This window comes from Chrysochloris asiatica, unplaced genomic scaffold (genome assembly GCF_000296735.1).
Source record: "Chrysochloris asiatica unplaced genomic scaffold, ChrAsi1.0 scaffold00379, whole genome shotgun sequence".
In the NCBI taxonomy this organism is placed as follows: domain Eukaryota; kingdom Metazoa; phylum Chordata; class Mammalia; order Afrosoricida; family Chrysochloridae; genus Chrysochloris; species Chrysochloris asiatica.
In genome coordinates this window covers 557,263-579,373 of record NW_006408897.1, presented here as the reverse complement: position 1 = coordinate 579,373, position 22,111 = coordinate 557,263, and the positions used below count along the sequence as shown (strand labels likewise).

The window sequence follows — 22,111 nt, the reverse complement described above, 5'->3', positions numbered from 1 at the left end:
AAGGACCGCTACTGCATTAGGCAGCACCAATATAGAAAATTACCATGGCAGAAACCTCTCTTGGGAGTGCACTGATTTCATGCAGTATTTTTCTTGAACAAGTATTCTGCCATACATTTAGTTTATCTATTCTCTCACTGAAGAAATTTAGTTGTCTTTATCTTCCATCAAAAAAATATCTATACCAAGTATAATAAACTATGATCTTAAATGTCAGGATAGTGATTATCCCTGTCAGGGTATTAAATCAGCAGTGACATATAATTTGGGATAAATACTACAGACTACTAAGGAACCCTGGTAACATAGTAGGTTAGCCCTACTAACTGCAAGGTCAGTTGTTGGAGTGTACCAGGCGCTCTTCAGGAGAAAGAAGAAGCTTTATCTGTGCCTGTAAAGATTTACAGCCTCAGAAACCCTGTACAAGGTTACTATGAGTCAGAATTGATTCTACGACACACCACTACTATACCACCACAAGAGACTACTAGGTAAACCCTACATTCATAAATAGTGCTAACAATCAACTAAATCTCATAAGGCAATAATGGAAAAAAGAGAAGATTAAGCTAAATAATGGATTCCACAATCTAACTTTTCTTATGGATAAGTTTTCTTCAAGAGGCTTTTCTTCTCACATACCTTTTCTTGCTGCAGCCTTAAGAGCAAACCACGCTGTTTCTTACGGAGTGGGGGCATTTTATCATCTTCTCCTTTGTCTCTTAGATGTCTGCAAGTAATAATTTCCATTTCAATGAAGATTAAATTATTAGTAAAATGTCAATGATTTTTGACCATCAAAAAATCTTAGTCAATATCACATATCTATATGTGAAGACCTACTGTAGGCAACAATTAATATTCCCACAAATATTTCACTGAGTACATAATATCTGCAAGTCTTATGCTGTGTTCTTTAAAGGACTTTGAGTAATTTTTAATTAAACAATTAATTGTCTAAAATGACAAGAGTGAGTTAACTAATACAAGAAAAATGCAAAGAAAATGTTATGTAGGTAGGAAATCTGAAAAGCAACATAAATCTGGGATGACTGCCATATTTCTCACTTGAGAAACTGAATTAATAAGATCAAACTAAATGAGAAAAAAAATCTGAAAACAGATATTTACTTTTTATGAAATAAGAATTTGAACAGTGAAAACTATATTCACTGAAACAACTTACTTTTTTTGATGCTCTAGCCAAGCTAACTCGGCCTTAGTTTTCTCTTTTAAGGCCTTTTCTCTAAGACGCAGGAGTGAAGACTGATGAGCTGCACGCATTTCCTCTTCTTTCATATACTGTCGAACCATCTCCATAGTAAATTTAGAGAAACTATCCTGTCCTCCTGAGAATGGCATGCTCAGCTCCTAAAATTGTGAATTTCTTTCAAGTTTATTACCTTCTAGATAATTTTAGAACTTAGCTAATTTTATTCAATAAAGTTAAAAGAGGTTCATATTTATAAAATAAATTAACTATTTAACAAGGCTGCCAATCATATGAGAATCTTTTTCAGTAAAAGTCACATGAGAGAAAGTATCACTCACTCACTAATTTTTTAGCCAATAAAATTTTGATAAACAACCTTTGTAGACCAAGCACTATACCAGGGATGCAAAGTTGGGTAAGAATTTGTCCCTGTTATCCAAAAGTTGCAATTTATTTGTATAACAATTACAAATGTACATTTAAAAATGGGAAAAAAGTATATACAAAGGGGCTTCAAAAGTTTGTAGAAACTAGAATTAAGAGACAATGGAAGTTTTCCACAAACTTTCTGAATTCCCATCATATTACATAAAATACTTTTTAAGAAAATTATTTTGATAACTGACAATTTAGTTCAAGTGAAATGCAAGGGAGCTTCAAAAACTTCAGGAGAAAATTCCATTTTTCCATGAATTTCTTGAAGCTCCCTCATATATATCCTCATACTTTTAAGTGAACATACTCAAAAACACTTATGAAGTACTTCCACAGATAAAGTAAACACACCTTGACAGAGGACAGTGTGGTCTTTTCTGGAGAAGCTTCTTCATCAGAGTCATCATGATGGCCTCTTTTCTTTTCCATGTTAAATCTGCGATGACTCTCAGAAGGTAGTAAAGATCGAAATGACTTTTCTTCTATTTCATCTTCTGTCATGGATTCATCAAATTTCAGGGAATACTCTGTTGCAATGGAAGTTGAATCTAAAAGAATATGGAAATAGTAGAATATATGATTATTGTTGTGGGTTAACACGCTGGACTGCAAAGTTGGTTTGAACCACAAGGTTGGCAGTTCAAACTCACCAATGCATCTCAGAAACCCTATACAGGGTCACTATGGTTCAGAACTGACTTGACAGCATTTAACAATATGGAACAATGCCACATAAATTCATAGCAATGAACAGGCAGCTTTTAAAAAAAAAATTAAAATTCACTTATCTTAGAAACCACCAAAAATCAAAAATATTCTTTAGTAGAAGATTTTTTCGTTTTGATAAAGTACAATTTATCAAATTTCTTCTTTTCATGGATCATGATTTTAATGTATCCAAAACCCAAGGTCATTAAGATATTCTCCCAATATTTTCGTTTTATAACTTGTGTAGATTTACATTTTAACTTAATTTTTATAAAAGGTGTGAGGTATTTATCTAGCTGTATGTTTTTGCAGAGACATTCAATTATTCCAGCACCATCAGTGAAAAGTAGAGACTTTTTCCCATTAAATTAACTTTGTTCCTTTGTCATAAAATACTGTTGATCTGTTCTTGGGCTGTTTTGTTCCCTTGCCTATGTTTATCCTTTCACCAAAATCAATGTCTTCATTAATTTAGCTCTATGGTATGTAGAGTCCTTGTATGGCATTGTAGTTTAAGCACTGGACAGCAGCTAACCATACGGCTGTTGGTTCAAACCCACAAGCCACTTCTTAGGGTCACTATGAGATAGAATCAACTCGATGGCACTTAACAACATACTAAGTCTTGAGATTGTGTAATAGGAATGTTCAGATATTCTTCTTCTGTTTCGTTTTGTTTTCTCAGTTTAAATAAAAGTATTTTATATTTACTCATGTAGTTAATTAACATTTCCAGAACTTTTAAAAAATTTTATTTTGTGTATATCCAAATTTTCATGTGGTATCATGCTTTTGCCTGAAGGACTTTATATTTCATATAATGTAGGTTTCCTGAGACACCTTAGAGCTTAAATAAATTTTTTTGAAAATTTTTTTGTTCATTTTAATTTTTGAGAGATATATGCTAGAATTATAGCTTGATTTATCTTTCCCCAGTACTTTCAAGATTAATCCTTCTGGTTTGAATTATTTCTGATAAGAAATACATTGTCATTTTTATCTTAGCTCCTCTATATACAATGTGAGTTTTCCTGTGCTGCTTTTTGAAGATTTTCTCTTTATCACTGGTTTTCAGCAATTTTTTTGATATGCTTATGTCATTTTGGCTTCCTGGTATGGTGCTGTGGATTAATGCTGGACTTCAATGTTGGTTTGAACAGCAAGGTAGGAGGTTCAAGTTTATCAGATGCTTCTTGATAAATGGGGTTGCTATGGGTCGGAACTGACTCAACAGCACTTAACAATGTCATTTTAGCAGTCTTGGTGTGACACTGCAGGATAATGCACTAGACCGCAAGGTTGTTTTCAACCACAAGATCTGCAGTTCAAACCCACCTGCTGCTCCTCAGAAATCCTAGACTGGGTCACTATGAGTTGGAAGTGACTCACCAGCACTTAACAACAATAACAACACATCATTTTAAGAAGTAGGATGGCTCTGTAGGGTAAGTACTGGACTGTGAATCACAAGGTTGGTGGTTTGAGACCATCAACTGCTCTACCACAAAAAGATAAGATTTTCTCCTCCTGCAAAGATTTACAGCTTCGGAAACCCTATACAGGGTTGCTATAAGTAGAAACCAACTCAATGGCATTTAACAACAATAAGGTTATTAAATATATCTATATCCTGGTGTGGTGCTGTAGGCTAATGCATTAGACTACAAAGTCATTTGAACTGCAAGGTCAGTGGTTCAAGATGACCAGCTGCTCCTTGGAAACCCTATATAAGGTCACTAAGGGTTGGAATCGACTCGACCCAACAACAACATATATATTTATATATGTAAAATTTGCGTGTGTATTTTGCACTTGGGATTTGTTGGGTGTCCATAGGTGTCACTGTCAAATCTGAACAATTCTTGACCATTATTATCACTTTTTGAAATTTTTATTGTGAACTGAGTGAATGTTTACTGAGATGATTATCAGTTTTACATTCAACAAATCATACATTTTGTCTCATCTCAATGACTGCAATCCCCTCCATGTAACAAAAGTTACCTTATTTCCTCCCTGTGAATCTTTTTTCCATTTCATCCTCCTTCCCAAACCTTCTATACTTTGTCCTTAGGTAAATATTGACCTTTTGATCTTGAATGGTTGACCATTCTATGGTGAACATACCTTACTAGCGTTGTTGTCTCCCCTATATATATATACAACTATCTACCTACTGCTTAGCTGAAAATTGGGCCATGAGAGTGAGTTCTGCTCCAGACCTGAAGGATGGCCAAGGGCCATAGTCAGGTTCCTCTAGTCTCCTTTTGACCAGCAAGACTAGCCTTTTTTTGTAATTAATTTTGAGTTTTGTTTCACAGTATCTCCCACTCTATCCAGGAACCTTCTAAGGTAATCCCTTTCGGTACAGTAAGTAGTGGTAGCCAGGTAACATCTAGTTCTTCTGGTCTAAGAATCATAGAGAAAAGTTCACATGTTCTATTAGTTCACTGGAGTAATTGACTCCATCCATTTTCAATTTTCATCACTCTTCTTTCCTCCGCACATGGAGAGAACAGTAGTTGCATCTTAGATGGCTGGCTGCTCATGAGCTTTTAAGATGCTAGTCAGTACTCACCAAAATAGGATGTAGAGCATTGTCTTTAAGGACCATGTTATGCCAATTGACCAGGGTGTTCCCTGAGACTATGGTCACCCTTGAGCCACCATGCCCACCAACTCATTGCTTCAAGATGTTCTATAATGTCTAAGAAGTTTTCATCTCATCCCCTGTAGGCTCCACCACATTCATAGGTGTGTTTGCAGCAAGGGTAAATACCCACGTACAAATATCTACTGTCAAACACCTATATATTTTGGGGTAGACTCCCACTCTTCTTCCTGTACCCTTTCAGCCTGTGTATCTATCCATGGACCTACCCATAGAAGACGGTTAGAGCAGAGCATGATTTCTTCAAATCTTTTTTTGCCCCTTTTCTTTTCCCTTTCCTCAGAACACTCCTAAGCATGTTTGTTTGGTTACCTTAAGTTGTCTCAAACACACGTTATGTGCTAGACCATTTTTTTCTCCAAATTTATTTTTCCACTAAGTTTTGTTGAGGATACTTTCTATTGCTATGTCTTCAAATTCACTAATTCCTCTGTCATGTTTAATCTGCCAATAATTTTATCATGTTGTTTTTTTTCCTCCTCAATTTCATATAGTATTTATCTCTAGATATTCAGTTTGGATCTTATTTACATTTTCTATGTTTCTACTTTACACATTCACTCTTTCTTCTATCTTCAGAAACAGACAGAATATTATTACAAAAAAGTGTTTTTTAATATTCTTTTCTACTAAACACTACAATCTATTTAGTTTCTGAATCCGATTCTCCTCACTATGAGTCTCAATTTCCTGCTTCTTTGCATGCTTGGTTAAGTTTTCATTGGTTACTAAACACCGCGAACTTTATCCTGCTAGATGATTTCTACATTTCAAATATTCTTAAAGCTTGTTATGTAACATGGTTAAGCTACTTGAAAGTAATCTGATCCTTCTGAGTCTTGCTTTTAAGCTTTGTTAGGCAAGTAAGAACACCATGTAGTCTAGGACTGACTCCGCTCCACTACTGAGACTAAAACCCTTTTGAGTTTCCACCTATGAATTATGAAATTCTTCCACTCTGGCTGTTGGGAAATTAAACTATTCCCAATTCTGTGTGAGATCTGAGAACTGTTTCCTGTAATCTTTTTGGGTGATTCTTTTCCTGGTATGGGTAGTTTCCAATTGCATACACTGATCAGTGCTCAGATGAATGATGTAAAGAGATACTCTCCAGATATCCAGAATTCTCTCTGGCATTCTTCCCTGGTTTGTGGTCTGGAGACTCTCTTCAGGGAGCAAGCTGGGGCTTACTTGGAGTGCTGATCTTACTTTTTTTGTGTCTCTCAGGAATCAGTATTTTTCACTACCTGAAAGCTAATGTCTTGAAAATAGTTCATTCATATATGATTTTTTAATTCTTTTAAGTAAGGGCAAATCTCGTCCGGTTCCTCTACTGTGGCTGGAAATAGAAGTTTGAAATAATTTAATTTTATATTGCTCAAAGAAGTTAATTAAAAAGCTACCTTTCTCATCGGGAAGAGATGGAATGCTATCACTTCGTAGAGAATCATCTGCAGCAGTCTGAACATGTTCATCAATAGAACTCTCCATCTTTTCATCATGAAGAAGTTTCTTCTCATTATCCTTAGAAGATGGGACTATAGGACTTTCTTGACGGCTGCTACCACTACTACTCCTGCTCATTACGAAATTATGAATTCAAACAAGCAAACAAAAAATGATACAATATTATGCAAACAGACAAGCAAACAAAAAACAAACTACAGATCACAACTTCAAACTTCTTTGGCCAAGGAAATGTGCCTTATAATCAAGCTATGAAGAAAGATAAAACATAAAAAGCTAAGAAGACATAAATCTGACCAACTTGCTGAAAAGATAAGGTTTTTAAATGAACAGTCACAGAGTGAGCAACCACACTTCTAGAGCTGTCACTCTCATTTTCTATTCACTTACACTCAACCCTGAATCTACTGTCCTGAGGTAATCTTTATACCTTAAACTAAAAATATCCCACGAAGTCTTCTTAAAATCAAACGATAGTTTTAACTTAACTAGTAAAGAAAGTCTGCCTACAGCAATATAAGACATTTTGAATGAAACAGGAAAAATTATTTTTTGCAATAATGTGGATTTTGAAACAATTGGTGGTACACATATCCTGAGGGGTCTCTAGTGCTAGGGTAGGTGGGATGAGGTCTGTTTCTTTAGGTTCACACAGTTATAGGAACCACCACCAGATGGCAGAATGCACTAAAAGTGGGACTGCTGTTGTTAAGTGCTGTCCAGTAGGTCCTAACCCACAGCAACCCTGTATAGAGTTTCTGAGGAGCAGCTAGTGAGTTGAACAATTGACCTTGCAATCCAGCACATTAACCCAAAGTGCCACACAAGGAATAGCAGCTTCTCAATTAGAGGCAGAAAATGTAGGTGGGCACGCTACACCCCATGGGTCATGAAGAGTTATGAACTAGCTATATGGGATCACACTGACAACAGCTATTTAAAAGATTAGTTATTAAGCTTAGGGGACAGTGAATTTATGCTAATGGAGAGGAACAAACAGAAAAAAGAGATTATTGCACGACGTCACTGCATTGTACATAAAGAAATTGTAGAAATGGTGTAAGATCTGCTGTGTATATTCTTAACAAAAACTACAACAAATAAGGAAATTTCTTTAAAAATCAAGTTTTGAGGAAAAAGACCACTTCCTGACTTTTCATTAATTTTACAATTAATCACAGTGTTTCTATCTTAACTACTATACTATTCTTTTTAAACTCTATCACTACTTCTAATTGCCAAATCCAGTAAATAATTTATTTCTCCTATATTAAACTGTTACTCTCCATCTCATAAAAAAATTATATTTGCTAAATAAATATAGTAAAATGTTAACATTAGGATAATCTGGGTGAAAGATATTTGGGAATCTTTTATTTTTGTAATTTTATATGTTATTGTTATTGTTAAGTGCTTTTGAGTCTGTTCCAATTCAGAGTGTCCCTGTATCGAGTTTCCAAGAAGCAGCTGGTGGGTTTGAAGTGCTGACCTTGTGGTTCATCCTGCAGGGCTACAATAGGACTCCACAGCTTTCTACAAGCCTGAATTGTGTCAAAATTAAATATTAAATGAAAGTAAAGTTTTCTTTTCTTAAATTCCCTGACTCTATTTTTCTTGCCACCTCCCTAACAAGTGTTGGTATGTTTGTTTGGGTTAATAAATGTTTTTGAAAGAGTAAGTCTTCTGGATTCAATAGTGAGTAATTGTTATCATGACTAATTGTGATTGTTACAACAGTAAAGGTAGAAGTTTTGTAACATAAAGGGGGGAGTAGTTAATCTTATATTCCAGGAACAGAGGACCCTAGGACTATCAAGGGAGAAGGGCATAAGCGGAATGTGGGACCCTATCCAGAGATGCAGAGACACCAGAGATGGAGGCAGAGAAGATTACAAGGAGAAAGGGAGCAGCTGAGGATTCTAAACTCGTGAAAAGAGAAAGCTTGTGTCCTGGCGGCCAGGAGGCAGACTTGAAGAATGTGCCCTTTGGTTGTTTAAATGATTATATATTCCCAAGTGTTTTTGTATACATAAAAAAACAACAACACAACAGAGGGAAGAGAAGCAAATACTGTTGAATGGTGATGCATAGAGGGGATTGTAATCATTACAATGATACAAAATATGATAGGATCAGTACAAAACTGATGTTCTTTCACGTAAACTATCACTCAATGCACAATAAAAGCTTTAAAAAATTTAAACTGGAACCAACAACAACAAAAAAGGCTTCTGATAAATCTATCAGGTAAAAGATATGATGCAGACAGCATGGATTTTGAAGTCAGAGGACATAGATCAAACCCCAATTCTCCCAATTATTCAGTCAAGAAGCAGTAATGGATGACTTCTTATACCGCTTCATTTATAAGAGATACAGGTAAGACAAAGTTCCCATTAAAATGACTATGTAAAAGACAGACAATAACAAGTGCTATCAAGGATGTGGAGAATTTAGAGTCCTCATACTTCGGTGGTGAATGTAAAATGGGACAATATAAGGTCTTTATGAATCAGAACTGACTTGAGGGCCATTAACAACACAGAACATAGAAAAGATATCTAAAGCAGACAAGAGGTTAAGAGCTGAATCTTGAAGAGCAAGTAATAGTAAACTAAATGAAATGGACATGGGAGGACCTAGAAAGAAGATAAACTACATGTAATGATAATGGCAGAGAAGTCAAAGAGCATGGTTCTTTTAGAGAACTGTAAGTACTTAGAATTAGTGGAGCATTATGAGAATGAGGAAATTCCAAGAGTTGAAGAGAAATCAAAGGCTCAATAATAAATAGACACTATACTATGCTATGAGTCCTGGTGTGGCGCTGTAGGATAAGCACTAGACCACAAGGTTGGTTTGAACTGCAAGGTCAGTGGTTCAAACCCACCAGCTGCTCCTTAGAAACCCTATACAGGGTCACTGTAAATCAGAACCGACTTGATGGCACTTAACAACAATATTATGCTAAGGAGTCCTTGTGTGGTGCTATAGGATAAGCACTGGTAACCCACAAGGTCAGCAGTTCAAATTCACCAGTTATTCCTTGGATATTTTCTACACAGGGTCACTTTAGACTACATTTAACAACAATGCAATTCTAAGTGCTTTAGAATCTACCTTGAATCTTCTGAAGGATTACGAAGGTTTCTAATGGGAATAACCAAACTAGGTATGATTTTAAGAAATTACTCCGGTTCCATGAGGCTAATGTACAGAATAGAGAAAGTTTAAAGGATAGGATTTGTTTGTAGTAATCCAGATGATAGTCTAAATGAAGTGTCAGTGAAAAAGCAATTTAATCTTTCTGAGCTTTAGTTTTCTCAGTTGTAAATGAATTAAATGATGTAACATTTGACAAAAATCTAGAAGAGTGGCAGATACATAGTTGTTGTTGTTGTTGTTAAGAGCCGTCAAGTTGATTCCGACACACAGAGACCCTGTGTAGGGTTTCCAAAGAGCAGTTGGTGAGCTTGAACCACCAACCTTGCAGTTCAAATGACTTTGCAGTCTAATGCATTAGCCCACAGCGCCACATCAGGACTCCAGATAGATACTTAGTACGTACTCAATAACTGTTGGTATTAAATTCTCCACATTTGTTGTTAGGTGCCACAGTCGGTTCCAAACCATAGCAAGCGTATGGACAACAGAATGATACATTGCCCACTCCTGCACATCCTCACAATTTCTGCTACTCTTGCCACAGTGCCAATCCATCTCAATGGAGTTCTCCCTCTTTTTCGCTGATCCTTCACTTTACCTAGCATGATGTCCTTCTCCTGGGACTGGTGGCTAATGATAATATGTCACAAGTATGAGAGACGAAGTCTGGTCATCTTGGCTTCTAAGGAGCATTTTGGTTATACTTCTTCGAACATAGATTTGTTTTTTCTTCTGGAAGTCCATAGCACCTTTAAAATTGTTCTCTATCAACATAACTCATATGCATCAAGTCTTCTACTGTCTTCCTTATTCACTGTCCAACTTTCACATGCATCTGAGGCTACTGAAAATAGCTAATGTCAGACACTGTAGATAAGCACTCAACCACAAGGCTGGTTTGAACTGGAAGGTTGGTGGTTCAAATTCACCAGGCACTCCTCAGAAACCCTATACAGGGTCACTACGAGTCAGAATCAATTTGACGGCACTTTAGTCCTCAAACTGACATCTTTGCTTTTGAACACTTTAAAGAGCTCATATGTTAGGAGATTTGCCTACATCATTTAATTTCTTGACTGCTGCTTCTATGAGTGCTGATGGTAGATCCAAGCAAAATGAATTCTTTGACAATTTCAATCTTTACTACATTTATCTTGATATTATTTATTGGTCCAGTAGTGAAGATTTTTGTTTCCTTTACACTGAGGTACAACCCATACTGAAGGCAGTAGTCTTTGATCTTCATCAGTAAAAGTATTTTAAGTCATCTTCATTTTCAGCATACAATGTTATATCATCAGCATATTACAAGTTGTTATTGAGTCTTCCTCCAAACATGATGCCATGTTCTTCTTCATAAAATCCAGTTTCTCAGATTATTTTCCCAGCATAGAGACTAAATAAGTATAGTGAACGAATACAACCTTGGCGCACACCTCTCCTATTTTAAACCATTCAGTGTCTCTTGTTCTGGTCAAACAAATTCTTCTTGAGCATAAGTAAGTATTTCAGAAAACTCATTTTCCACAAAGTGGTCCATAGCTTGTCATGATCCACACAGTCGAAAGTCTTAGTATAGTCAATAAAGCACAGGTACATATCTTTTTGGTATTCTCTGCTTTTAGCCAAGATCCATGTGACACTAGCAAAGATATCTACATCCTACATCCTGTCTCAATCTGGTCTGAACCTCTGGCAGTTCCCTGTCAATATACAGTTGCAGCTGTTTTTACATGATTTTTCACAAAATTTTACTTGCATGTGATATTAACGATACTGTTTGATTATTTCTTCATTCCACTGGGTAATTTTTCTTTGAAATGGGCACAATGTGGATCTCTTCTAATCAGCTGACTAGGTAGCCGTCTTCCAAATTTCTTGGTATAGAGCAGTGAAGCACCTCCAGTGCTGCATCAGTTTGTTCAAAGATTTTGATTTGTAGTCCAACAATTCCCAGCACCTTGTTCTTTGCCAATGCCTTCAATACATATTGGACATCTTCCTTTATTACCACTGGCTCTTGATCATATACTACCTCTTGAAATAGTTGAACATTGACCATTTCTTTTTGGTACAGTGACTCTGTGTATTCCTTCCATCTTCATTTGATGCCTTCTCTATGTCACTCAATATTCTGCCCATAGAATTCTTAAGTATTGCAAGTTGTGGCTTGAATTTTTCACTTCAGTTCTTATAGGTTGAGAAATGCTGAGCATGTTCTTCCCTTTTGGTTTTCTAACTCCAGGTCTTTTTGGACTGAAGAAGTTGATAGAATTCTTCAATTTAATCATCACTGACTTTAATGGTTGGTTCATAAATTTGAATAGAAGTGATATTAATTGGTCTTCCTTGTAGGCATATGGATATTATCCTATCACAGACAACATTTATACTTCAAGATCGATCTTGAAATCTTCTTTGTGATGATGAATGTGACACCATTCCTCTTCAATTTGTCATTCCCATTTAATTGTAAACCATGTAATTTGACTGTGAGATTCAAAATGGCCAGTATCAGTCCATTTCAGTTCACTAATGCCTAGGATATCGATCTTTATGTGTTCCATTTAATTTTTGACCATTTTCAAATTACTTATATTTATGCTTCATACATTCCATGTTAAGGAGCTCTAGTAGTGTAGTGGATTATGAACTGGGCTGCTAGCTGCAAGGTCAGCAATTTGAATTTATCAGCCACTCAGGAAAAATATGAGGCTTTCTGCTCCCATAAAGATTTATATCTTTGAAAATCCTATATAGGGATGCTGTGCGTCAGAACCAACTCAAAGGCACACAACCACCACCAACATTCCATGTTCTGATTATTATTGGATGTTTGCAAGTTGTTTGTCCTCATTTTATTACTCTTCCATCAGCTAATGAAGCTTTACTCCATTCACAACACCATGGTCATCCCCACTTTGAGGAGGCCGCTCTTTCTCAGTTGCATTTTGAGTGCCTTCAAACCTGAGGTGCTCATCTTCTGGCATTATATCTAAAATTATTCTCTTGCTAGTCATCATGTTTCAATATTCAATATTCTGGTGCCATCTGACAATGTTTCACTGCTATTCATATGGTTTTCAGTGGCTAGTAATTTGGAAGTAGTCCATCTCTCCCTCTTCCCAGTCTGTCTTAGTCTGGAAGCTTAAAGGAAACCTATCCACCATGAGTGAACCTGCTGGCATTCAAAATATCGGTGACATAGGTTCTAGCATCACAGCAACATAAAAGCCACCATGGTGCAACAACCTGACAGACAAGTAGTTGTTCTCCACGTTACTCTACTTGTAATGTCACGAAATATACATGTCAGCAAGGCAAAAGGCCATAAAAACCAAAGGTCAGTTCCTTGGTGCATCACTATCTATGTAACCTTGGGTGGGTTTCTTAACATTTCTGTGAGCCTAAGCAAATTCACCTATAGAATAAAGTTAATGCTACATACTTTGAAAGAATGCTATGAAGATTAAATAAATGAAAATATCAGTTTATGAAGTGTGTGAACCAATTAAGGTCTCAAGAAATGATAGGTAGATTACAACATGAACCAATTATTTTGTAAATCAGCAAATTAAATGGGGAAATCCAGTACTACAAAGGCTACACATTATCCATTTACTTCAAAGGAAAAAGATTAAAAGTAAAGAAAAGCATTCTCTAAGACATTTACCAGACTATGCAAAAACAGTACTGAAAAAGGAATCAAACTACGCTCTTCACCTTCGACTGTGATTCTTGTATCTTGAACACTCAGAATAACTATCATAGGAAGGAGAATACTTCTGATGCTTTGAGTAAAGGGTCCCTTCTTTACTCTGAGAGAGTGAAACAGATTCACTTTTCCTGCAGAGAAAATAAAAGCTGATTAAACACTCAGTCTCTAATAAGAGAAAGATTTAAAGTACTATGCAAGTAGTAACATGAGATAAACTCTAGAACAAATAGAAATTATAAAGTAACTCTTATAAAGCCTTTGAGAAAGTCATTCAATCACAGAAGAGGATTCAACACATTTTAAAGTATCTTCTGCTTTACTAAGAGAAATAGAGAATCACCACATGTTATCAATGCATGTTAATAGAGACCTAGAAATTAAACTGTTGGATTTAGATGAAAGAATCATAAATTTTCAAATTTACTAATGTTAATAAACTACAGTTCTTACAAAAGAAGAGTCAGAGGAAGAACAGCACAATGATTCAACAAGAATTGCTGTATTATCAATGCAATAGTTTGAATTAAATATAAGAGTTCCTTCTAATTCCTTTTGTTTGCTTAGGTTTGGTACTTTCAAAACAAACTTCTCTACCACTGCTTCAAACCACCTGTTACAGAAATTCTGAGTAAAAAGAGTCAAGAAAAGAATCAAAGGAATGTTTGGTTTTTGGTTTACCTGTGAATCATTTAAGTTTTTCTGTTTTATATTTTTGAAATACATTTTAAATTAAATACGTTCTTTTATAAGGAATTTCTAATTTAGAACATCTGCTAAGAATTAAGTAAACCATTTATAAATGTATATCACAGTATTAAAAATCTAATCTCATCTAATCTAATCTAATCAGAATTTCTAAAATGCATTAGATGTCCTATGTGATTAACTCTACTTTTACTTTAGTCCCATTTGTACGTTATTAACAATTTAATTAAAGGCTAGTTGTGTTTTTTTCTTTCTTTCTTTTTTTAATGTTTTATTGTGAATTATGCGATAGTTTACATGGGAGAACATTAGTTTTACATTCATCCTATTGTATATAGTTTCATTGCCATGGTTATACTCCCCTCCATGCATTATCAACCAACCAAAGGGTATACCCTGCAAGCCTGCCCCCTGGTTGTCCGCACACCGCTCCTCTTCCTCTCTGGATCTAAAGTCCCCACCTGCTCTGTTTCTCTACATCATCGTCTCTGCCTCTATCTTTGGCATCAGTGCTTCTCTGGGTAGGGTCCCACTCTCCACTCTTCTTCCTTAATGGTCCCAGGGACCTCTGCTCCTAGACTGCAAAGTCAATCACTCTCCTCTTTTGCTACAAATTGTCTACCTTTACATTTCCAACCCTCACAATCAGTCTAAAGGCTAGTTTTTTTTGGAGAGGTTTATGACACAAGTTCTTTTCTCTCACTCTTGTAGGCCCAGCATTTTAATTTCCATCCAAACACTAGTTGTTATTGTTGTTGTTAAGTGCTGTCCAGTCGATCCCGACCCATAGCGACCCTGTGTAGGGATTCCAAAGAGCAGCTGGTGAGCTTGAATCTCTGACCTTGCAGTTCAAACGACTTTGCAGTCTGATGAATTAGCCCACAGCGCCACACCAGTTGTTATTGTTAGTTGTAATTAAGTTAATTCTGACACATGATTACTCATGTACTACCAATTCCCAAATTCATGAATCAGTTTAGACCTCTCCTTTGAGATCCAGACTAAAATAATTTCCCCTAAGCCCCGGTCTTCTGATTTCCTGTTCCAATAAATGCGTGCCATCTTCATCACAGACAAACGTCTATCAATCATCCTTTTTACCTCCCCCTTCATCCAAAATACTCATCTACCCCTAAGATCTGATTTTACTATCTAAACAGTTCTCACAATATTCATCTTCTCTACAAACATTGCTTCTTTCCTATTTCAAGCTATCATTATCTCTTGCTTAGACTACTGCAATCGGTTGTCTATCAGTCTCTTGGCATTCAGCCCAGCTCTCTGCCAATCCAGTCTATACAAAACATCTAAAATGTGATACTAAAAATAATACACACAAATATAATCATGTCATCATCTAGCCTGTCTAAACACTTTTTAATGACTTCTCATTGCTCTTAGAATAAACCCCAAAATTCTTAAAAGTCGGCAATACCCTCCCATTCCCTGTATCACCTCGGACCATTCTACAATTTATTCTTTGTCTCCAGTTACCTTGTTCTTGTTTTCTTAAATATGCCATGCTCCTTTGTACTCCAGGGCCCTTGCCTATAATGATCTGTCAATTCCTTACCTCCTTTATATGACTAACTCCTTCTCATTCATTGTTGTTGTTGAGTGCCATTGAGTCAATTCCAACTCACAGCAACCCTATATAGGGTTTCTGATAAGCTTCATCTTCCTACATCTTCTGGCTAATCAAACACTTACATTTATATATTGCCTTGTTGCTGTTGTTAAGTGCTGTCGAGTCAGTTCCGACCCATAGCGACCCTGTATAGGATTTCCGAGGAGCAACTTGTTAGCTTGAATTGCCAACCTTGCAGTTCAAATGGCTTTGCAGTCTGGCGCACACCACAGCGCCACACCAGGACTCCTTTATATGCCTTAGACAAATGTTATTTTCTCATCTCAGTTTGTAAGTATTTGCTCACTTAAGATTTGATAATAATTTATCATCCCAACAAACTGTCACTTTACCACTTATTCCCAATATCTAGGCCAATACCTAGGATCATAGTAGATACTCATTATGTGTTTTTGGACTGAATGGATATTAACCTATCTCTTTCAGCTCTAGTCCTCAGGGTTTTCATGAAGTCCGGAGGGGGTTGCCGCTGGTTGTCATACAGTGTTGCTAGGGGAACTCCTGAAGCAGTGACGGCATCTGATATGTGAGTTCGAGTCAACTCTGCCATCTAAATATAAACACACACAACAACGGAAAGAGTAGATATAAAAAGATAATGTCAAGGAAATACTGAAAGTGTGCACGGTATCTTAGAAAAGACTGATTAATTGAAGTCAAGCAAGTTCTGCCATTAATAGATAAAAGATTGTGGGCAAACCATATAGCTTCTTTTTCTCCCCAACAGCTTCATCTTATAAAAATGAAAAGTTGGACTACATAATTTCTTAAGGTTCCACTTAGCTATAATAATATGACTTAGATTATACAGAAAACTTTAAAATCATATAAGCTATGTTGTTGCTGTTGTTGTTCAGGGCCTTGGAGTGCTTCTGACTCATAGTGACCCTATATGTAGGGTTTCCAAGGAGCAGTTGGTGGGTTTGAACCACCGACCTTGCATTTAGCAGTCCTGTATTTATTCTATATATAAGCCACAGTAAGCTATAAACAAAAAACCAAAACTTGACTGCTATCAAGTCAATTCTAACTCATAGTGACCCTATAGGACAGAGTAGAACTGTTGCACAGGCTTTCTGAGGCTGTAAATCTTCATGGGAGCACAGCCTTATCTTTCTTCTGTGGGCAGTTAATAGGCTTGAACTACTGACCTTGCAATCAGTAGGCCAACACTGAATCGACTATATCACCAGGTTCCTTATTATTAAGTCATTGTTGTTTTTGTTAAGAACCATCGAGTAAGTCCTGATTCACAGCAACCCTAAACAAGGTTTTCCAAGGCTGTATATCTTTCCAGGATGAGAAAGCCACATCTTTCACCCAAAGAGTGGCTGGTGGGCACTAACTGCTGACCTTGTGGTTTGCAGTTCAGTGCTTATCCTACAGAGCCACGGTGCTTCCCTTAGCAAGTCATGGTGGTGGTGGTAGGGTGCTGTGGAATCAGTTCCAATTCATTGACACCCTGCATAGGGATTCTGAGACTGTAAATCTTTACAGGAGCAGAAAGCCTCATCTTTTTCATAAAATTAAATCTTTCTTCAAGTAAATTCAATTATTAACTTTGTCTACAAGTCTTTTCTCACAACCCATATGAAGACCATTTGGTATTTATTCAATCATTGTCTTAAGATACTCCTGATAATGACTATTTAAAAGAAATCTATGTCAGTTGTTGCTGTTGTTAGGTGGCATTGAGTCAGTTTCGACTCACACTGACCTTATGCACAACAGGACTAAACACTGCCTGGTACTTCGTGATCCTCACAATCATGAAGCTAGAGCCCATTACTGCTGTCACTGTGCCAATCCAGCTCCCTTTTCTTTGCTGACCCTCCACTTTACCTAGCATAATGTCCTTCTCCAGGGTCCGGTCCCTCATGATATTTCCCAAAGTATGTGAGATGAAGTCTGATCATCATGACTCCCAAGGAGTGCCTTCCAGCCTGAGGGGCTCCTCTTCTAGAACTATATCTGACAATATTCTGGAGCTATTCATCATTTTTAAATATTCTGATGCTGACAGTGGATCCACTGCTAATCATAAGGTTTTCAGTGGCTAAATATTCAGAAGTAGTCTGTCTTTCTTTCTTATTACTCCAGCCTAGTCTGGAAACTCAGCTGAAATCTGTCAATCACAGGTGTACCCTACTAATAGTTAAAATACCAGTGGCATAGATTCCAGCATCCCAGAAACATGCAAGTCATCACAGTACGACAAACTGACAGGGGACCTATTTCAACATTGCCTATTAAACTGATGTTTTCTTGAGGAAAACAACTCTATACTTATTTGCACATCCACATAATTTCCAAGATATAGTAGCTTCACAAGTTTTTAATAATTAAATGTCAACAATAGTCCTTCCTAACTTTTGTTTAAAAAAAAAAACAGAGACCAAATTAAACAGACATAGATGAAAATCCTGGAACCCTGAACTTCAGAGGAAAGGCTAGAGAAGTGGGCTGAGCACTTGCTGAGAGGAGAAGCTGAGCAGGGATTGGGAGAGAGGGAGAATAACTACTGAATGGCTTTCAGATGCAGTTCGACCATGAAGTGAGCAGCTTTGGCAACAGAAGGTGGGCTGGCAGAGCAGATTCACACAGTAATGTATGATTCCATCTTTTCCCCCCAGGGTCCCCTGGTGACCAGAGGGGTGGCCAGCTCCCACCCTCATCATCCCTGCACAGATCCTGCTCTCTGGGAGTCATGTAGTTGGGAATCACGCCAGTGTGATGTGGGTTTTTAATAACTGATGTGGGTTTTTAATAACCAGTCATCCTGCTCCCATTTGCCCTGTAGTCCTAAAAATTTTGATACTAAAACTAGTTCCATAAAGGGCCTCCACGAACTGTATACATATTGAGTGCCCTTAACATAGATAAGACCAATGGGTCCTTCATCTATGGCCAGGGACTGCTGTCACACCCCCACCACACCCATCTTGTGAACTCCTTGACTGGAAAGCGCCCCCAGAGTTTTCTCCTCTCTGAATCCAACAGCTCCATTGCTATTTTGTTGTTTGGTACTTTATAAGGATGAAGAGAAAAATTGAGGAAAGCATGGAGAGCACAGAAAAACTTCAGGAGAATTAGTGAAAATCAAACAAGAAAAAAACACAAAATATATGCAAAACTGGAAACAATACAAAACCTGCAATTAGATATCCAGAAGATTAATACTAAGATTTCAGAAATGGGTAATACTTACAAAGAGCAAAGGAGTATGCTAAGCAATGGAAGCCCAAATTTGTGAGCTTTAAGATACAGCAACCAAAAAAAAAGAATGAAAAAATCCAAAGAAAGCCTAAGAGTTATATGGGACACCATGAAGAGGAACATCTTACAAGTGACTGGAATTCCAAAACAGAAAGAGACAATAAAAAGTACAAAGAAAAACTGTCCAATATTAGTTGGACAAAAACTTACCTAGCATGAAAGGTGAGAAGACAAACATACAAGAAGCTGAATGAACCCTAAGGGCAGATTCCAAAAGAAAATAACTAAGATAAATCACAATTAACCTTTCCAAAACCAACTACAAGTTAAGAATCCTGAGAGCAGCTCAGGAAAAACAAAAAGTCACCTAAAAGGAGAACTGATAAGACTAAGTTCTGATTTCTAGCAAATCCACGCAGGCAAGAAAGCAATAGAATGACATATACAAAACTCTGAAAGACAAAAATTGCCAATCAAGAATCATATAACCAGCAAAGCTCTCTCATATGACAGTGATATTATGGTATTACTTGATAAACAAAAATCAAAGGAATTTGTAAGGACCACACGAACTTTACAAAAAATAATAAAGGGTGTTCTTTGGAATGAGAACAAAAGCAGACAACAATCTGAGATGATCATACATGATAACATCACCCATAACTCAATCCAGATATGTTGTTGTTGCTAAGGGCTGTTGAGTCGATTCTGACTCAGGGATCCTGTATAGGGCTCCCGGGGAGCAGCTGCTGAGTTTGAATTGCCTTGGAGTTCAAACCGACCTTGTGGTCAAGTGCTTACCCTACAGCACCACACCAGGAGTCCCAACACAGAAAATGTTGTTGTTGTTGTTGTGTGCCATCGAGTCGGTTCCGACCCATAGCGACCCGGTACAGGGTTTCCGAGGGTGTAAATCTTTACGGGAGTAGAAAGCCTCATCTTTCTCCCGCGGGGCAGCTGGTAGTTTCGAACCGCTGACCTTAAGGTTCGCAGCCCGATTGGTAACCACTACGCTACCAGAGCTGTCCCTAACACAGAAAATAGACGTGTTTAAAGTGAAACAAACCTACAAGATTGAAAATAGAGAAAACCAGAGATCTTGGTTTATAATGAAATCAACTACAAAGCAGTAATGGGAATAGTGTAGATACAGAACTTTCAAATGGCATGGAAGTCAAGCAGATTTCAAGATAAAACATTGTTTTAAATAGAGAAAAAAAATTAATGAATTACAGGGTAATCTCAAAGAAAATATACCTGCAAATGATGGATGATGGAATGAATGTAAAGCTGATGTTCTCCCATGTAGACTATCACACAATTCACAAGAAAACATTAAAAAAAGAAAGAAAATATACCTGCACATCAAAATTTAAAAAAAGGAAAACCAGAAAGATTTAGTAAACATTAATAGTCATTTGTCACTTTGTTGTACTGTGGTGGCTTGCGTCTTGCTGTGATTCTGGAAGTTATACTACTGGTGTTTTAAATATCATCAGAGTCTCCCATGGGGGACAGGTTTCAGTGGAGCTTCCAAAAGAAGACAGACTAAAAACCCAAAAGAAAAACGGCAGTATGACTGGCTACAAGAATAAGTTAAGTTGTTCGCTGGGAAGCCATCAAGGCAAGCAATCAAGTTCCTTCAGGAAAAAACCCCTCTAAGACTGAAACTCAAAGGGAACACATAAGCAGGCATGTAAGCTTGCTGATGACCACATTAGTCTACTGGTGAGTGGAAGAGTGGGAAAGGCAGCAATGAAGAAATGGGCTGAGCTCAAACCACGTTCCACAGACAACCATTGACCTGGAGATGTGAGAAAGAAGAGGAAGGGCTGATTGGTCCAAAGTGTGGTGACACCTGGGGACACCTGAACCCATAGAAAATGACATAGCCATGGAGGGCTAGAGCTGAGAGTGAAGCATCTAGCTGCTATGGAGTAAGAGGAGGCGCACAAGAACACCCAAACTTGCAGATAAGTACCCATTTGACCTAGCCTCGAAAGCTTAATAATAAGAACTAGAGTTGTTTTTGTTGTTATGTGCCGTAGAGTCGGTTCTGACTCATAGCGACCCTGCACAGGGTTTCCGAGGCTGTTAATCTTTACAGGAGCAGAACGCCTCATCTTTCTCCCGCAGAGCAGCTGGTAGTTTCGAACTGCTGACCTTGCGGTTCATAGCCCAATTCGTAACCACTATGCTACCAGAGCTCCTTAAGAACTAGAGTAGAGGAAGATTTTTTTAAAAAGAAAAAAAAAAAACAATTTTTGTAAAGGAAACATGGGTAAATTGCTACAATTTGTAACTCTAAATACCAAAAGAAAGGGAAGGAGTCTTCACATCAAGTATCAATGCTACCCCCTCTGTACACTCGGCAGATAGGGATGGGCAACTTAAAACATTGGGTACCTAAAATGAATGGGCGATAAAGGCTCGAAGTGACTGGTTTGCAAGGTTTCAAGGGGGAGTTTAGTTTAAGAGTGTGTGTGAGAAAAAGAGTCCCCAATGAAGAACTTTCATCTTGTCTAGATGGATCTGGTGAAAAGAGATGGGGATAAGATTCTTATGATTCAAGAGTGAGTAATTGTTATCATGACTAATTGTGACTGTCACAATTGTAAAAGTAGAAGTTTTGTAACAAAATGGAGGAGTAGTTAGTCCAGAAACAAAGGACCCTAGGACCATCAAGGGAAAAGAGCACAAACGGAATGCGAGACCTTATCCAGAGAAGCAGCGAAACCAGAGATGGAGGCAGAGATGGGGACATACAAAGAGGGAGCAGCTGAGGACTCTAGATTCATGGGAAGAGAGGGATTAAGAGCTGGTGGCCTGGAGTCAGACTTGCAGAATGTGCCGTTTGGTGGTGTAAATTTATTGTATGTGCCTGAGTGTTTAAAAAAAAAAAGAGCTAAAGTAAATAGAGAGCAATAGTGTTAATTGATGGTATGTGGAGGATTATAATCATTGTAATGAAACAAGGTTTGTTGAATGCAAAACTGATGATCTGCTCTGTCAACTTTCACTCAATCCACAATAAAAACTTTAAAAAAAATAAAAGGGAAAGAAGAAGATGAGACGGACTTAGTCACCAAAATATTGAAAATTGAAATATGACAAACAGCACCAGAATACTTTCAAGATATAGTCCTAGAAGATGAACCCTTCAGG

The 22,111-nt window shown here is 37.3% G+C and overlaps 1 protein-coding gene across 1 annotated transcript in view; it reads right to left on the bottom strand.

Moving 5' to 3' along the window:
* The window catches only part of CEP350 (centrosomal protein 350kDa), a 175,370-nt gene that overhangs the window by 73,980 nt on the left and 79,279 nt on the right, over window positions 1-22,111 (bottom strand). The window contains exons 19-24 of the mRNA XM_006876426.1: window positions 16,144-16,280; window positions 13,383-13,505; window positions 6,431-6,603; window positions 2,000-2,196; window positions 1,187-1,371; window positions 643-730 (exon numbers count right to left, since the gene is read on the bottom strand). Coding sequence (XP_006876488.1) covers window positions 643-730; window positions 1,187-1,371; window positions 2,000-2,196; window positions 6,431-6,603; window positions 13,383-13,505; window positions 16,144-16,280 — 903 coding nt within the window. The remainder of the gene's footprint in view (window positions 1-642; window positions 731-1,186; window positions 1,372-1,999; window positions 2,197-6,430; window positions 6,604-13,382; window positions 13,506-16,143; window positions 16,281-22,111) is intronic.